Below are 16,212 nucleotides of genomic sequence, written 5' to 3'. Positions count from 1 at the left end.
TTTCCCAGGTTATACTTTCTATGACATGGGAAGAGTTCTGTTTCAAAATGCAGTGTGACTTTTTTTTCACCTACCTGCATAAGGCCTCAATAGCATCTCTGTCCAGAAAGTCATGCTCTCGCTTGACTAGAGCAATGTCAATTGGAAAAAGGAGATCTGGAGGAATACAGACAGACAAGGAATCAAAACCACTCTTAGGTTCCAGCAGTGAGTTATTTCAAAACATCTGCTTCCAGTTGCCTCACCAAGATACCAGTGATTGGCACTTCTCAGGTAAACAAACATTACCATCTCAAATGCTTCCTTTTCATGTACAGGCTTTCATGCAGCTTTGATGACTGAAGGTTCATATGCAAAACAGGGGGGAAATGAGCAAAGCAGACATGAAGCAATAGGAGAGAAAAAGAGGCAAACAGTGAGCTGGCTATGTGACATCAGAAGCTGAAACTGATTCAGGCTAACTAGCTTTATTGAAAGTTAATGCACATTCTCCATCAAAGTACTAATATCTCAAATTGAAGATGAAAGTCAGTAAACCCCAAATCTTTGGAAAATAATAAAAACCAGTATCGCTTTGGCTGTTAATTGGGCTATTTAAAATGTTGACACTGTTACAACATTAATGAGATATAAACAGAAATGAAAGCAAGCCAAGCTGTGTCAATTCCATACTGCCTCCTCTCCTTAGAGAATTATTTAGATAAACAACTGGGAGAGTGAGGGGGAGGAAACAACGTTGGCAGAGAGTTGAAAATTTACTACAGCTCTGAAGCAGTAACCACATATATATATTATTTACTGTCCTCCACAGATTCCTGACTGTCATACAGGTCTTGATCTAGCATTCCTTGCACAGCCAAAACTCCCACCAAAGCCACTGGCTGTTCAGGGCACACAACAACACAAGAACACACTCTGAATACACTATTGCACTTGCATACAACATTCCTGGTCCGACAGATTATAAAATATTTTAATCTCTAGAGATTAGGAAAGAGTGAGCTGAAATGAAGGAAGGAATAGGATTGCTGTTAGTTCGTTGAAAGGTAATTAATATTCTGGCTTTTTTTTTTTTATTTTCTTTTTTCTTTTCTCAAATGAACTATTTGTCTTGATTTTGCCTCAAGAATTAAAAAAAAAAAATTTAAAAAAGTGAATTGCAAGAAATTCTAGCTTTTCTACAGAAAACTGCAGTTTTAGCAAAGCAGCTGACAAAGGGTCACTAATTAATCTCCATTGTAAATGTGTACTGCATGGGATCACTCCATATAGGTGCCATCTCAGAACTCTAGTACTATACCAAATTGATTAATAGGTCTCCGCTTTACTATTTTAAGTGCAAGGTGCAAGTAAAGGGGTTGAGAACATTCAAGTAGCATTTTCCACCACTGCTGATGTAAGTTCTTCCTCTGAGAAAGTTAGAACCTTAGAATGCCCACAAGAAAACAAACGGGAGAACTTAGATGTGAGAGGTGACTTGGAAAAAGTTGATAGTCTGCACAAGTCCTTTTTTTTATGCTGCTGCTGTTTTTATTGTTACTGCTGCACAGGGGTCTTGCAAAGGACAATGGCATATTGTTTTCATATGACAGCTGTCTTTTCAATGGGTATGGTTGGCCTTGCTCTAGCCTCTGCTCTCATCTCCACAGTCCTTTTGATGTTAGATAGGACACGGTCCTACATTAGAAGTCTTATATAAGCTTAGAGTCTTTAAGTAGAGCAATTGTAACCATAAGTAGCATGTTTTCTGAACACAAGTGATTTATTGCATTTACAGCTCTGCTTAACATGAAACCCACAAGCCCATATATTCAGCTGTGAGTCTTGTACCCAGTTTTAACAAAGACTGGAAGTACAGTTTCAGCTCTGCATCCCAAAAAAATCTTGGCAATTCCATTGGCACAAATGAAACAAAACAACAAAATTAAAAAAGAGGAAGAGCAATAATAAAAGGAAATTTAATTTTTGAACCAGCAAAGAAAAGTTTTGCCAAGTGCTGCTTTTCAAAGTCCTATTATCATCTCATATTGCCAATGCAGCTGCAAATCAGAGCTCAACAAGATCATTTTTCAAGGTCAGCTCAGCATTTGCTGTAATTTCCAACAGTTATTCACTGTAAATAATGGACTTTCTATGCTCATTCTTACAGGCAGCAGCTGCAGTTTGTTTTATAAAAAAGAAGAGGTAGATAAGAGTGCATAGGAATTTCATTACAATACAAGTAATTTTAGGTGGTGTGAACACTAACATACTTCTATAAAAAGGACCACTAGGATGTCACACTTCTAAAACAAACTTCTGCATGCTCCTCTGCATTGGAGTGTAACAACAGCATGCCAAATCTGCAAGTTCTTGGTAGGTTAGAGAGGCAATGAAGGCAATAGTTTTCCTTGAACAAAACCTTTGTAAAAGCAGACATGCAAAGTGAATCCATCCCACAGACAAATATGGTGGGCTCAGGAGTCAGCCTGTCAGTCAGTTGCTTCTAGGAGCAGCTGCACATGTGCACAACAACAGCCTGTATGTTCTTTCTTCCCTTCACAGTGATTCTGTGTCTAACACCCTTCAAACTGTTCTGAAAAACTACAGAGGATTTGGGAATCATGAGGGGTACAGAAGCAACCATGAATACACAGAATTTCCTACCTCTGCTCCATTAGGAGAGCTGGCTGGCAGAGCTGGACACAGCTTCTGTGTTTCTCTAGGACTGGGCTCATAGCAGTGGACCATTAAACTTACAAAAAATATGGTTTATTTTTGTTTTAACTACAGGGAAGGTACCATGGTGCTAATATCCAATTTGTGCTATGAGGGTATTTGGAAGACTGAGGCTAAAACAGAAACTTGGAACAAATAGAAACTCCAAAAGCGTTTTAAGAGTCCCACTGGATTTGGTACATCTATGCATGTGGTGCATAGCAGAAAGCAGCCCAGTCCCTGAAATTCATCCTATGTGCTGGCACTTTATTTGTGCCCCATAACCTTATTTATTGGTGAATATTACATCTTACTGTCCAAAACTTGCCAGGGGATGATCAACTTGCAATCTCAGGTGCCTACCTTCATACAGCTGCGCGTACTGTGGGAACCCAGCAGCCCGCAGCCAGTCACAAGCTTCCTTGGCCTCTATTTCTGGAAAAGAAAAAAAACAAGACACCTTCCGATTAGTGATCTGCAAAGCAAAAACTTCTTCTCCACCATTTCTACTATTTCTGTTACAAAACAAACATGAAGATATTCAGCAACTTCGAACTGAGGCACAGGCTTGCTTATCCCAGTTTGCTTTTCTTCTCATGATCAAAACACCTCTTAGATTCTGGGAAGTCACCAGTATTCATCAGCGATTTACCAACAGCTCTTCATTTTAATAGTTAGGAGAATGAGGCACAGATAGAAACTGCAGGAGTTATGGACTATTCTGTACAGGTTTTGTTAACACTAGAGAAACCAGCACTGCAATCAACTTGAGCAGTATTTGTTCAACAAATCTTATGATCGTCCTGGCACAACTACTTTGCCTTGGCAGAAATTCCTAGTAGAGCTTGTAGAACTGTGCACTTTAACATCTTGTAGATAGTACTGCAAGACTCAAGCCCAAGAACAACTGACACACTGTACTGCAGTTCACTCAAGCACGTATTTCCTTCCCAACAAGAATCTAGTTTCACTAGAGGTCTTCAAGGTATTTATGAGTTACTTGGTATGTTACAGGAAATTCAGCTAAATTTCCCTCACACTGCCCAAACCAGCATGCCGCAAAATGAAATTATTCACATACATATACATGACACCAAAAGAAAGGAAACATTCTGAACAGGGGTTATATTAGTCTGTGAATAAATTATACATAAATTCATTTGTTACCCAATAAAAGCAGAAGTAAAGATTATATTATTAGCTCAAACTAGGACAATATAAAAACTATTTAGGGTATTCTCCAAGTATTCAGGAAATGGATTGAATTAGTTTTGTTCTGAAAATTCCAGAAAGTGCTACTGGGAATGTAGCTCCCTGCTTAAACCTGATCAGACAGTGAGCAATCAGAAGCTCTTAAAAGTTCAGCCGGCTTAGATTACAGTCACTGTTCTTGACAGACCAGAAAACAAAAAGCTTAATTACGTATAATTCAGTAGACAATTTTGCCATCTACTTGGCGAGGATACTATAGCTACCTGCTGCAGAAACTTCATGCTAACGGTTTTGCTCAGAATTGCTCAGACTACAAGTTACTGCATATAGGGCAGCGAAGAGCCAAACAAAACATCAGCAAAATACCTCAAGATTTTGGCACATTATGATACAGGTACACAATTAAAATTAGATGAAATGGCAGGCACATTTTAGTGTCTCCAAAATGATGGCAATGGCCCACTAATTTTCCAAATTGCTACAACAGGGTTAAAATATTTGTGCTTTGCCAGACTACCTTGCTAAGATACATACCCAAACCAAGGGGTTAAGGTGAGCCAAAGCACAACATTCCAGATAAATAAACAGCTAAAAATCCACTGTTGCTGAAGTCAGGACAAGCAGGCATTTGTGTAACTTGTGTTTGCTTCACCTTTGGGTTATGGCACCACACGAGAACAAGCACGTACAGACATATTGACTTAGCTACTCATTAAGAAAAAGCAATCTTTGATTTCAGTTGCAATTGTAAAGTTTTGCCTAAAGTAGCACTTAGATTTTGGTATCCTAAGGAAATACATGGGAAAGTTAATACAGAAGGGGAAAAAAAATAATCTAAAATACATTTAAAACTTGTACGGATAAACCAAGAACAAACAACAGGGTATTACTTTCTCAGAAGCAATTAAAATAGTGAAGTAAAAAATCTGCAATTTATTTTTAAGAGTCTTTAAAATAAAATGTGCTATCTTAATGGTCACATCCTGCATAAGTGTTTGGATTGAATGAGAATTTTACTTGATTTAAAACTGAAAAAAAAAAAAAAAGGATCCCTGATAACCAGTATTTACATAAAAAAATGCAGGTAGATGCTTGCAGTACAATTGAAAAAAGTGTCAAGATTCCTTACTACTACAGTGGCTCTTAATTGTGTTTAAGTATTTGTTCACAGGTCCTTTACTGAGCACCCCAGGTATATGACCTGTTAAATATTTCTAGAGCTAGAAAATTATGAGTATGCATTTATCAGACTTTTTTTAAGATTCTCTACAGAAGCTTTGTGTACCTGCACTGCAAATATATATGCAAGTTATGTGGGAGTCATATTTGATGGGCATCCAGGTGTCGAGCTCCTTTGGGATTTTCAGAAAATATCTGCTTCAAAAATACCTTTGAGAATCTCCCAAGAAATGTACCTAGGCAATGAAACAACTGAGTTATTCCTGGGTGGACACAAGAAATGCAGAGAATAATAGAACACTAGTGTACCTGGTCATGGATTAGGCTAGGCAAATTAGTCTAGAGCTGGGTACAGGGCAGCACCAAGGGTTTAAAAGCAGTATTTGCCCCATATACATCTCAAACATTTTGGGAAAGCCATGACTCTAGCCTCTGGCTCCTGTTGCAAGTCCTTGGTAGGGCAAGAGGTTTAGAGACTTGTCTTGAAGAAGGCGCCAGGGAGTCCCCTGCAGCCAAGACTCTCTCTCCATGTCACCTCCATCCCCACAAAGCATGTGTCAGAGAGGGACATGGCAGAGGTATAGGCAGCAGAGCAGAGGCTGGACCTAAGAATTCTGCTCAACACCAGTTGGCCAAATCCAGGACTGTTGCTGGACTGCACAGATAAGCTGTGACCAGATGCACAGAAAGGTAATTTCCAACCCAGTTGCCCCACCTCAACCCTGCTGGTTACTGAGGAGCCAGAGTATGAATAAAACTGTGTATCTATGTGAAATTCAGGAAGATCAAAATACAGCCAGAGGGAGAATCCAGTGCAGAGTGCACTGAACAGGCTGCACAGAAAGCTGAGTACACAGAAAAATCTTCCTCAAATGAGAGATACAAACTTACACAGCTGAAAGCTTGTATAGATAAAAAGTTAATTACCACAACTTAACTGGAATCTGTTTTTGAGAATAAAATACATTAGTTAAACTTGAGGTTCTCGCCAACTCATTTAAACTATGCTAGAGGAGAAAGCTCACTCCCACACTTTCCAAATACCTGCTTTTCTTCCAGCTCAGCAGCATCTGCCCTGGAACTCTTGGTTTGCCAGCTGGCATGGCTTCATATCCAGGTGGCCATGGGAATATGTACAAGTCCTTGTCACCTGGATCAATGGCCACCAGGATAATGAGAGACAAAAGAGAACGGAGCTTCCAGAATTGGATTTTTTTCACTATTTCTAGAAAGTTTTAGAAGGGACAGGGCAGCCAGAAGCTTTTGTTCAGATTCCCAGTGGACCTGGGATCCAGATCCAGATAACAGATCACCTGAGCTATGAACCCACTGCTGAACACAGCATCTGCTTGTCTGGGGACAGCTGGGAGCCACAGGAAGGAGAGGGAGCTTGCAGAGAAACTCTACACTGCTTTCAAACCCACTTCAGGGAAGTCCTACTTCAGCCCAAATTAAGCATGGTGTGCAAAGCAATGTCCCTCCATGAGCATCCTTCTGATTAAGACCTTGCAGATGAGCTGAGAGAAATTGCTGCAGGCAAAGGACTGGTCTCATTCCCTCCTCACTGTCCCATCCTTCCAGTGTCAATTCCTTTCTGAATCCAACATCTTTGCCAGTTAAAACTTTTACAATAAATTACAATTCAGTATACATTCCAGGCACAAAAGATATGTACAGCTTTTCAGATGTGCATTCTGTGCCCTCCCCCAGCAGCAGGAGGTTCTTGTATGAAAGAACCACTGAGAAGAAAGAAATCATGCTATTATTTCTAAATGTCCTGACATTCAAGAAAATCTCTTAGAAAGTAAACCAAAACAAAACCCCCAAAACAAAAACAACAACAAAAAACCCCCACAAAACCAGAAAGGAGTACAAAGAAGTCTTTATTTTTTGTGTTGTGTAAGCAAACAGCAGGCAAATGTGTTAAAGAGGAAACAGGAAATTTTTATTGGAAACAGCTTTATTTGTTAGTGTGTTTCACAAAGCAGGCCTCCCTGCTCAAATCGAAGATAGGAGTTCCTTTTGTGTGTGGTTGGGAACCATTAGTCCTTATTTACCCACTTCCTGGGGGTTAGGAGGTCCCAACTCTTCCCCAAACTGGTAAGTGAAAATGGAAACTTCTAACTTTTTAACTTCAGTTAATCTTGGTTCCTCACCCTGCAAGTTTCCAACTTTAAAACTCCATAGCAAAAATGTATCAATTCATGCCTTGCTTGATACTGCAGTTGCAGAAGGGAGAACTCTAAGTTGTCTATAGTTTTTTGTTGGATGATAACTTCCTTCCTACAGAAAATAAAAACTACACAGTGTGATGCTGCAATAAAGTTACTTTCAGAATCATAGAATTATAGCAGCCTAGATAGCAGCAGCAAGATAATTTGCTTTCATTCTGCCTTTCTTTTTGCTTTAATGAAATAACACACAAGTACCAGCTTTTTCAGGGTCTTCAGGACAAGGTGCAAAGCAGATGTAGCTTTGTACAGTCATGAATTGACTCCATTTTCACCTAAGTGCTAAACATCATAAGAACAGCTCTTGCAAGCAGATGGTTTCCTCTTGCCTCAACTCAGACACCTTTATAGCCATATTAGCACCTTCACACATCAGTTAGTTCTAGTCATCTCACCTTTTGGCTCGGTGAGAGAGCAGATTACAAAAAACTGTGTCAAGACTGGTCAAATCAATGCTCTCAAAAAAAAATTTCAGGAAAAAAAAAAAAGGTTTAATTGCTGAAGGCTCACTCCAATGCTATTGCTATCAGCTGGTTTGTTTGGATTAATTTGGTCTTAATTTTGACCACACTATTGCAGTAGAAATTCACTACTGTACTTTTTCAGAAAAGAAAAAGTAAAATGTAATACAAAATTATCTTCCTGAACTAGCTTGCAGGAGAGTCTCTCCTCTAAAATGCAGAGCATAAGATTTCCCACCATGAATGCTAGAGACGAACCCACTTGCTCCTTACTGGAAAACTCAATAAACTGCATTTTCTAAGGCAAAAATGGAACACAAAGGGATTCTTCACCATTCAGGACTGATGCTTCAGTTTAATAGCTGAAAAAGGGCTTGCATGCTCAGAAGCTTGTCCTCTTTTTCTGTCTGTATCAAAATTACCTGTCCCTACTTATTGTGTCCCTCTGAAACATCTGGTGCTTTGCAAAATTTGTGTTCTCACTCCAAAATGCTGTCCCGAGCTATTAAGAAGCTTGAGCTCATTCAGGATCATATTTTTTAAGACCAGCTGTGGTATATATGAGAAATACTCTCTGGATAGAATTCCACTGCCCAACTTCAAGCAATCATTTTTCCAAGAGCTTGAATTACATCCCTGACTTGTGAATTATGGTCCCAACACTACACTTGATCACACTATCCGACCACTCAGACTATAGATACATGAACACGGATGTGAAATCTGAGACAAACTGGGAAAAAACTGCACTGTGGCAGCTGTCTACAAATAAGCAGGCCAGCCACTGAAATTGATAAATCAGTTCTGTGTAATGTCATATGCCTACAGCCCTTTAAAGCTGGGACAGTATGATTTCCTTAGAATTGGCCTGCAATGTGTCCATGGCCTCAGATGGTTTTCACTTTGAAGAAATGTGACTGTAGCTTGAAAATAATTAAATTCCTTTTCATAAGTCTGTTTTTTCTCAAGCCTGTATAGTTAACTATTCCTTAAGCAGTAACATTAACTTAGTTTTCCACACCTTTCAAGAAAGCAGCACACAGCAAGGACTAAAGGAAGTAAAAATGCAATTAATGAAGAAACAGCAATTTACAAGGATAACGAACTCTTACACTGAAACGTCGTAAGTTGGTCAATAAACATTCAACCACTAAAAGCTAGAGAATCCTGAAAATCCCATTAAAAACTCTTGCCAAATTTCTACCACGGCTGGAAACTCTTCTTATTCTAAGAGAACAATCTAATCTTACACAACTGTCCTAAAATATTAGTCTGACACATTCAGCCCATGAAGGATTATTTTCTAGAAAAATCATGGAGCCCAAAAGAATAGTAAGTATGGCTTTTGAACTGATGTGAACTTCCAGGTTTGGAAAAGAAAGCTACCAGCCTTCCCGAGATGGTCCCTTCACTTCTTTCACCTTTAAAATGCAACTTACATTTTTCAATAGCAGCTGCCTTTTTTGAGGTGTTCCTGTATTTCCCTGTGCTTCCAATGATACAAGCTGTGATCTCCACTTCATGCTGCCTTCCTCAACAGTCACTGATTTGGATGCACACGCAATTTTAAGAAAACATTTCTTACCCAAAGCTTTCTGGGGGAAAAAAAAACACAAGTTCTTGAAAGAAACCATATATGACACCAAATATATATGCTGCTTTGTAGTCATAAAAACCCTAGGAAGACATGGTGGTGGGGAATGTTACTTAAATATTTCTCAATTCTATGATGATGACTGAAGAAACACTCTCCTTGTGCTCCTGATGGCTTTGGGTTCAATATGAGACTGGCTTTTTCAAGTTACGAAGCCTTGCAGCAAGACAGTAACTATGCTGCTGATGTTATGCATAAACCACAGGACACTGGGAGAAACAGAGTATGTTTGGAATTTGTGTGGGAACAGATGAAGAAGTAAGGAAACAGATGTTTAAGATCATATATTGATATTTTCTCTGAAAAAAGTCAGGAAGCTTGAACACTTTTTTTTGTCAGCAGAGCTTTTGGAAGGAGCAAATGGCTTACTTCCACTGATGGGGTTTTAAGTTTGTTTATTCCCTTAATGATGAAAGCTAAATTAAAAAAAAAATATATATACATACATATATATATATATAATACTATATATGTATGTGACTGGTTTCCAAAATATCTGCATAGGTGCATGTTGGATGCATGTAATTTCCCTCCCTATGAACTGTACCAGGTTACACAATATAGTAGTTTTAATTGATTACCAACCCTTCTTGGCTAGCACAGGAAACACAACACTGCTTTTGTGAACCAAAAATCTAATTAACTTGAATTTCCTTTTCATAGTCTTCCGCACATTGAAATAACTTTAAAAGTTTTCCATCTCAAAACTTAAGGAGAGAGACAGCACTTGATGAAATCAATGGGAACCTCCATTATTTTCAGCCGAGTTAAGCCGTTCCCAACGTGGCCCCACAGGTCTCCAAAAGCCAACTCTTTTTCATGAATAAAGGGGATCAGTTTCACAGTTCTCCTCATTATTTTTACCCTAAAATACATATATAAAACGAGACATCTGCTTTCTCTAACTCCAGTTGTGCTGTATGGCCCATCCTAAGCATGGGAAGCAGCCCAGGTTTTCACCAGAGCACAAGGCAAGGCAGCGCCCAGCAGCAGGAAGGCAGTGAGGGCACAACCACCATCCCCACAGCATGTCATGCCTGGAAAGAGGTCCTCTCCTCTGTCAAGAGGATCTAGAGCAACTGTTAGGCTCCAAAAAGCATCAAAGGAATACCATTTCAGGATTTAATATGGAGCTACTGGAATAAAGGATACTCCTCATGTCTCTGTCAAGCACTTTCCCCATACACTCTGGAACATACTGCAGTTACTGCCTATTTTTCACACTACTAAATATGCTTCTAATTGCACAGTCAGCTGCATTGCTTCCTAATTTGTTGAAGACTTTGGGAAAGCATGTTCTGGGACACAAAAGGACCATCACAACTCCTGCTTGACCCTGTAAAGAGTAATTTATTCCTAACTGGTTTTTGCATTTTGAGTATAATACATGAGGATTAAGAAAGAAATTTAGAAAACAATGCAATATATAACTAACTTTGTTTAAGCAGAAAACTAAAGCTTCATATAGCAGTTTTCCTGCCAAAGAATGATACTTTTTATAGATTAAAGATTGTCTCCTCCATTCATTTTTTAAGAAAGTTCACAGATGAAGAGGAACAAGATGTCAAGTGACACAAAAAAACCTTAAGAAATAATTGGGCACATGGGTTATTTATCTGGCCTGATTAACACAGGGTGGTCTTGGAGGAGGATTATTTGGGGCAGAGAAAACAAGTTAGTCAAATCCTCTGAAGGAGGTCATGTTGACAGATTCCAGAGTGAGAAATGAATCCTCCTCCAAAGACCAGGAAACAGAAGATGACTTTAACCTTCCCTCAGAAGTGACTTGGTTAGAGTGACCTTTGAGAACATACTGGAGGGCAAACCGTAACCATTGCTACTCCCAAGCCCAGCATAAATTTCCCATTACACCCTGTCTGCAAGCAAGTAAACTTGCACACTGTATGCAAAGCTCAAATCAAAGGCTCATTGAGCTCTGGAGGGAGGGAAGAGTAGGTCCCGTATAACAGATATTTCCTCTAAAAATGCCCAAAGTCAGAGTTACCTGTTCAGATCTAGGAAATAATAATGATACAAGAGCTGATCTAAGCTGTCTCAATGGTTCATACAGATGAAAGTAGATTTCATACAGAGTTGCTTCTTCTAGCTTGTTAAGCCTGAACCTCAAAACCATCTGTGGTGTATGGAAGGAAGACTACCTTTGCATCATAACCATTTACTACTTACCTCATTGATAACCCGCTTCCCAAATGGCACCCTGTTTGGTTGATAAAACGCTAAATACAAAATACCAGTGGCAGTGAAACAGCCCAGCATAAAGCTGGTGATATCCCAATGCACACCTCTTTTCCTAAATCAGAATTAAAGACACAAGCCTGTATTTTCCCAAAGCAAGTATTACTAGGAACTTTCTTTTTCCAGGTTTGTATTCCGTCTGTGGTATTGCATACTTGAAAGTCCTTTTCTCAGTATTTGATCTAATGGTCACACTTTGACAGAATGGTCTAGATACAGCAAAGCCATGGTAGCACTGCAAAGTCAATGCAGCACTGCAAAGGAAAGCAGAGAGACTATGTATGGAAAGAAGAAGGGAAATTAAAACAGATCATGAAGCTTCACAATGTAAAGTTTCTTGTATCTTATAACACAGAGGAAATCTGTCTGCAATACACATATGGAGAGGAGAGGGAAAAGTGGCCAGCAGAGCACCCAGTTCTGTGAATCCACAGGATCACAGGAAGAAATCCCCAAAATGGAAGAATGCAGAGAGGTATATTCTCTTAATCCTGAATCTTCAGTAAATGACAAGAATAGGTTGGGGAAGGTCAAACTATGTCCACCGCTGGTTTCAGTAAATGTCTTTCATGCATCTCCTCAGGAAGTGTATTTAGCACAGACTGACGTGGGCATTTGAATAGAGATATTTTGACAAATATAAAATAAATCTATTTAAAACCAAGTGTAAGGAATTCTGCCCCATTTTGGACTTCAAAAAACTGTCCCCACCAGCAGTAAGTGAGCCATCATATTGCGTCTTCATTAGAAGAGAGGCTGGTTATAATTTTTTCTTGATCCAGTCACATCTAGCACCATCCTCTCCCAGGGAAACAAATACTAGACAATACTTGAAAGAATATTCATCCTAACATAACAATCCTTATAATGCTTTTCTAAAGATACTGAAGTACTTCAGAAAGATGTCTAGTATTGCCTGTAAGTTTCAGGTAATGAAATTATGAATTGAAGGCAGCCAGTTAAGTAATTCTTGACTTTATTTTATCTCTACCAGTTATGTCAATGATTTACTGTACGATTAGACCTACGATTTCAAAGGTATGTTGTGTGGGATAGGGTAGAACTCAGTGTTATCAAGTACAGCAGAAAAAACATCAACTGAAAAGAACAAGAAAGCTCCAATAGCAGCACAGTCCTCTGCCCCTTTCATGAGACTTGCTCATCACTGCTGGAAGAGACTGTTATTTCCTTGAAACAGGAGAAGGGGGAAAATAGAATAAAAATAAGGAAAAAAAGAAAAGACTTTAAAAGAAACTTTGGAAATAAAAACCACGTAAGACAATTTTGATACCCTGCACCAGTCAGAATTACTGATGGCATAGGTACAAGCAAGAAATACGCCTGGAATTCCTGAAATTACCCAAATTACTGGATATCTACACTCCCTACATCATTCTGGCTGGATGGTGGGGCCCAAAGAGTGGTGATCACTGGAATCAAATCCAGCTGGTGGCTGGTCACAAGTGGTGTTCCTCAGGGCTCAGTGTTGGGAATGTTTCTGTTTAACATCTTTATTGATCATCTTGAAAAGGACATAGAGTGTATTATCAGTAAGTTTGCAGATGACTGTGTGAGGATAGAGAGGCTCTGCAGAGAGACTTGGATAGATTAGATCATTGGGCTAATGTTAATGGTCTGGGCTTCAACAAAGCCAAGGGCCAGGTCCTGCACTTGGGCCACAACCACCCCATGCAACACTACAGGCTTGGGGAAGTGTGGCTGGAAAGTGTCTGGCAGAAAAGGACCTGGGGGTTCTGATTGACAAGTGGCTGAATATGAGCCAGCAGTGTGCCCAGGTGGCCAAGAAAGCCAATGGCATCCTGGCTTGCATTAGAAATAGTGTGACCAGCAGAAGTAGAGTTGATTGTCCCCCTGTACTCAGCACTGGTGAGGCCACAGCTGGAGTCTTGCATCCAGTTTTGGGCACCTCAGTTCAAGAGAGATATCAAGGTGCTGGAGCGAATACAGAGGAGGGCAACGAAGCTGCTGAAGGGCCTAGAGAATAAATCTTATGAAGAACACTTGAAGAAGATGGGAATGTTTAGTTTGAGGAAGAGGAGGCGGAGGGGAGACCTCATCAGTCTCTACTACTGCCTGAAAGGTCATTGCAGAGAGGTTGGTGCTGGTCTCTTCTCACAGGTAATTAGCGACAGAACAAGAGGGAATGGCTTCAAGCTGCAACAGGGGAGGTTTAGACTGGACATTGGAAAAAAAAAATTCACAGAATGAGTGGTTAGACACTGGAATAGGCTGCCCAGGGAATTGGTTGAGTCACCATCCCTGGATGTGTTTAAGGGTTGTTTGGATGTGGCATTGCTGGATATGGTTTAGGGGTGAACTCTGTAGAGTAGGGATGATGGTTGGACTCACGTGATCCCAAGGGTCTTTTCCAACCTGAATAGTTCTATGATACGAGATAATACAATGTTTTGTAATTCATTCCCCCTGAAACACTGAGGATCTGACTGCAGGCAGAACAACATGATACCCAATGAAGATATATTAATTATATAGGGTCATAATTTCTTTGTTTAGTGGAGAAAAAACCAGCAAGTTTTCTCTGAACTGCAGATCATTTGATTGCTGTATTTCTATAGTATGTACAGGAAGGAAGGGGAAACATCTGAAGTTATTTTTATTTCCCCAAGTCTTCTGGCTATACTGTATGAATGCTAGGGTGGGTCTGGCATTGTCTGAAATGTGTCAGGGTCCTTTTGCATAGCCTCATTTCCTTCTTCCTGTTGCTAGGAAGGATAGTTAAGCATGAAAAGTGCTTGTTTACAGTACAGGACCATCCTGTTAAACACAGGAGTTCTCTTCCTCCACCTCCTTTTAACCAGCCAAGGCTGCAGTTGAGTTTATGCTGAAGCCAATAGCACAACTTCAATCAGTGGGGAACTGGAAAAGAAGTCTGAATCTCTCAAGAAGCCCAAACATAACACACTGTGGTGTTCTGACCAGAAAAAATTTTATCATGCAAACTGCATCTCCAAATATTTTCAGAACTCATAAATTCACATGCCTCAAACCATTGCCTAGAATGTAATGAATTAGAAGAAGCAGGAAAGTAAAGCCAAGTCACCTCTCATCTCCCTCTTCTAAGAATCCAAATATAAACATTCAAGATCAGTGCCTAAAGACAACTGCAGCACCTTTTCCTGGTCGCACCAGAGGCAAAATACACAGAGTATTAGTGAGTTTCCATGACTAGCAGATGTCTTTTCCACTGGCCCAGCAAGGGCAGCTGCAGAACTGGCTGGGAAGATCCTCTGACGCAAGAATTAAAAATCCGAGACTGAACCTATACAATTGAGATTTAAAACCCAAACAAAAACATGACAAGATATACTCTGGCTTATAACTGCCACTTAGAAATGAAGTTTAACAATAGCTCCATGGTGTTTAAAACAATGTATCTGCACTGCCTTTCGATAAAGAAAATCAGTTAACAAACCGAGTTATTTTAAAAGAAGATAGAGATCAGGAAGTCCTAGAGGTTACAAAAGGTACATTCAAGTGCTTTGATTTCTGTGAACTTGTAGATGAAAGGAATATTCTTACAGCAATATATACACTTTCTTTTGCATATACTATAATCAAATAATCTCAGCCCTAATCAGGATCCCACAAGCAAAATTCAGTAGTAAACCCAAAATGATTTGCTAGAGAGACACAGATCCCGCTTCCTGGCCACCTCAGCCTTCCTCTTTTTTGTTGCTTCTACTGGAGATGCAGATCAGGATGTCTACAGGATACCAATAAGGGTACCTGAGAGACAGGATAGCAGGCTACAGCTGTGGAATCAACAGAGGTGCCTAATACCAATTCTTTCTGCTGCTAGCCAGCAGCAACCTGCGTGCCAGACAGAGGCTGAATCAGTCTGACACTGAACTGTTGACAGATTCATACTCAGAGGCTTGCATGAAATCTCCTTGTCTATTATTTCCTTTAAGTTCACTACAAACAGCCTTAAAACATAACCTGACTCAGAGCACTGTCACTGATTTGCTGCTGGGAATTTCTTGATCAGGACAGGGCAATTCAAACAGATCACTCTCCTCTAAAAAAATAAAAGTATCTATAACTGATGGCTAAGATCAAATTACATTACTCAGTCTTTCAATTCACATGTGTTAAGTACCATGACACATCAGGCAGAACCTTCTGACCTAGTTAAATACATTGTTTAAATGTAGTTATTTCCTCAATGCTCTAATTATCCCAAAGAGAACGGGGGAATACAAAACACAGAAGAGAAAAAAGACTGCTGTACCCACAGAACTTGGTGCCCTTGACTGGCAGCCGAACTCATTAGGCTAATGGCAACACAACGCTCAACAACTTCACAGTTACGGTGGAAGTAAGTCATTGGTGGCTGTTTGCAAAAGAAGAGGAGGGTGATACGGAAGGTAAAACTGCGAAACAGCATCGGTTTTCTGTTTGCCTCGAGAAGGGGGCTGGGGCGTGGGGGGCGGCTGATCCCAACTGGCAGGAGGTGCTGCTCCTCCGCCGGGATCAAAGC

General features: G+C 39.9%; 1 protein-coding gene across 5 annotated transcripts in view; it reads right to left on the bottom strand.

The window, feature by feature from the left end:
- Positions 1 to 16,212, bottom strand: part of DLC1 (DLC1 Rho GTPase activating protein) — a 233,960-nt gene that overhangs the window by 22,575 nt on the left and 195,173 nt on the right. For all 5 annotated transcript variants that reach the window (XM_051616522.1, XM_051616520.1, XM_051616521.1 and 2 more), the window contains 2 exons: positions 3,061 to 3,132; positions 75 to 156 (listed from right to left, as the gene is read on the bottom strand). In XM_051616522.1, the coding sequence (XP_051472482.1) occupies positions 75 to 156; positions 3,061 to 3,132 (154 nt within the window). The remainder of the gene's footprint in view (positions 1 to 74; positions 157 to 3,060; positions 3,133 to 16,212) is intronic.

Source organism: Apus apus, chromosome 4 (genome assembly GCF_020740795.1).
Source record: "Apus apus isolate bApuApu2 chromosome 4, bApuApu2.pri.cur, whole genome shotgun sequence".
In the NCBI taxonomy this organism is placed as follows: domain Eukaryota; kingdom Metazoa; phylum Chordata; class Aves; order Apodiformes; family Apodidae; genus Apus; species Apus apus.
This window is presented reverse-complemented; position numbering and strand designations above follow the sequence as displayed.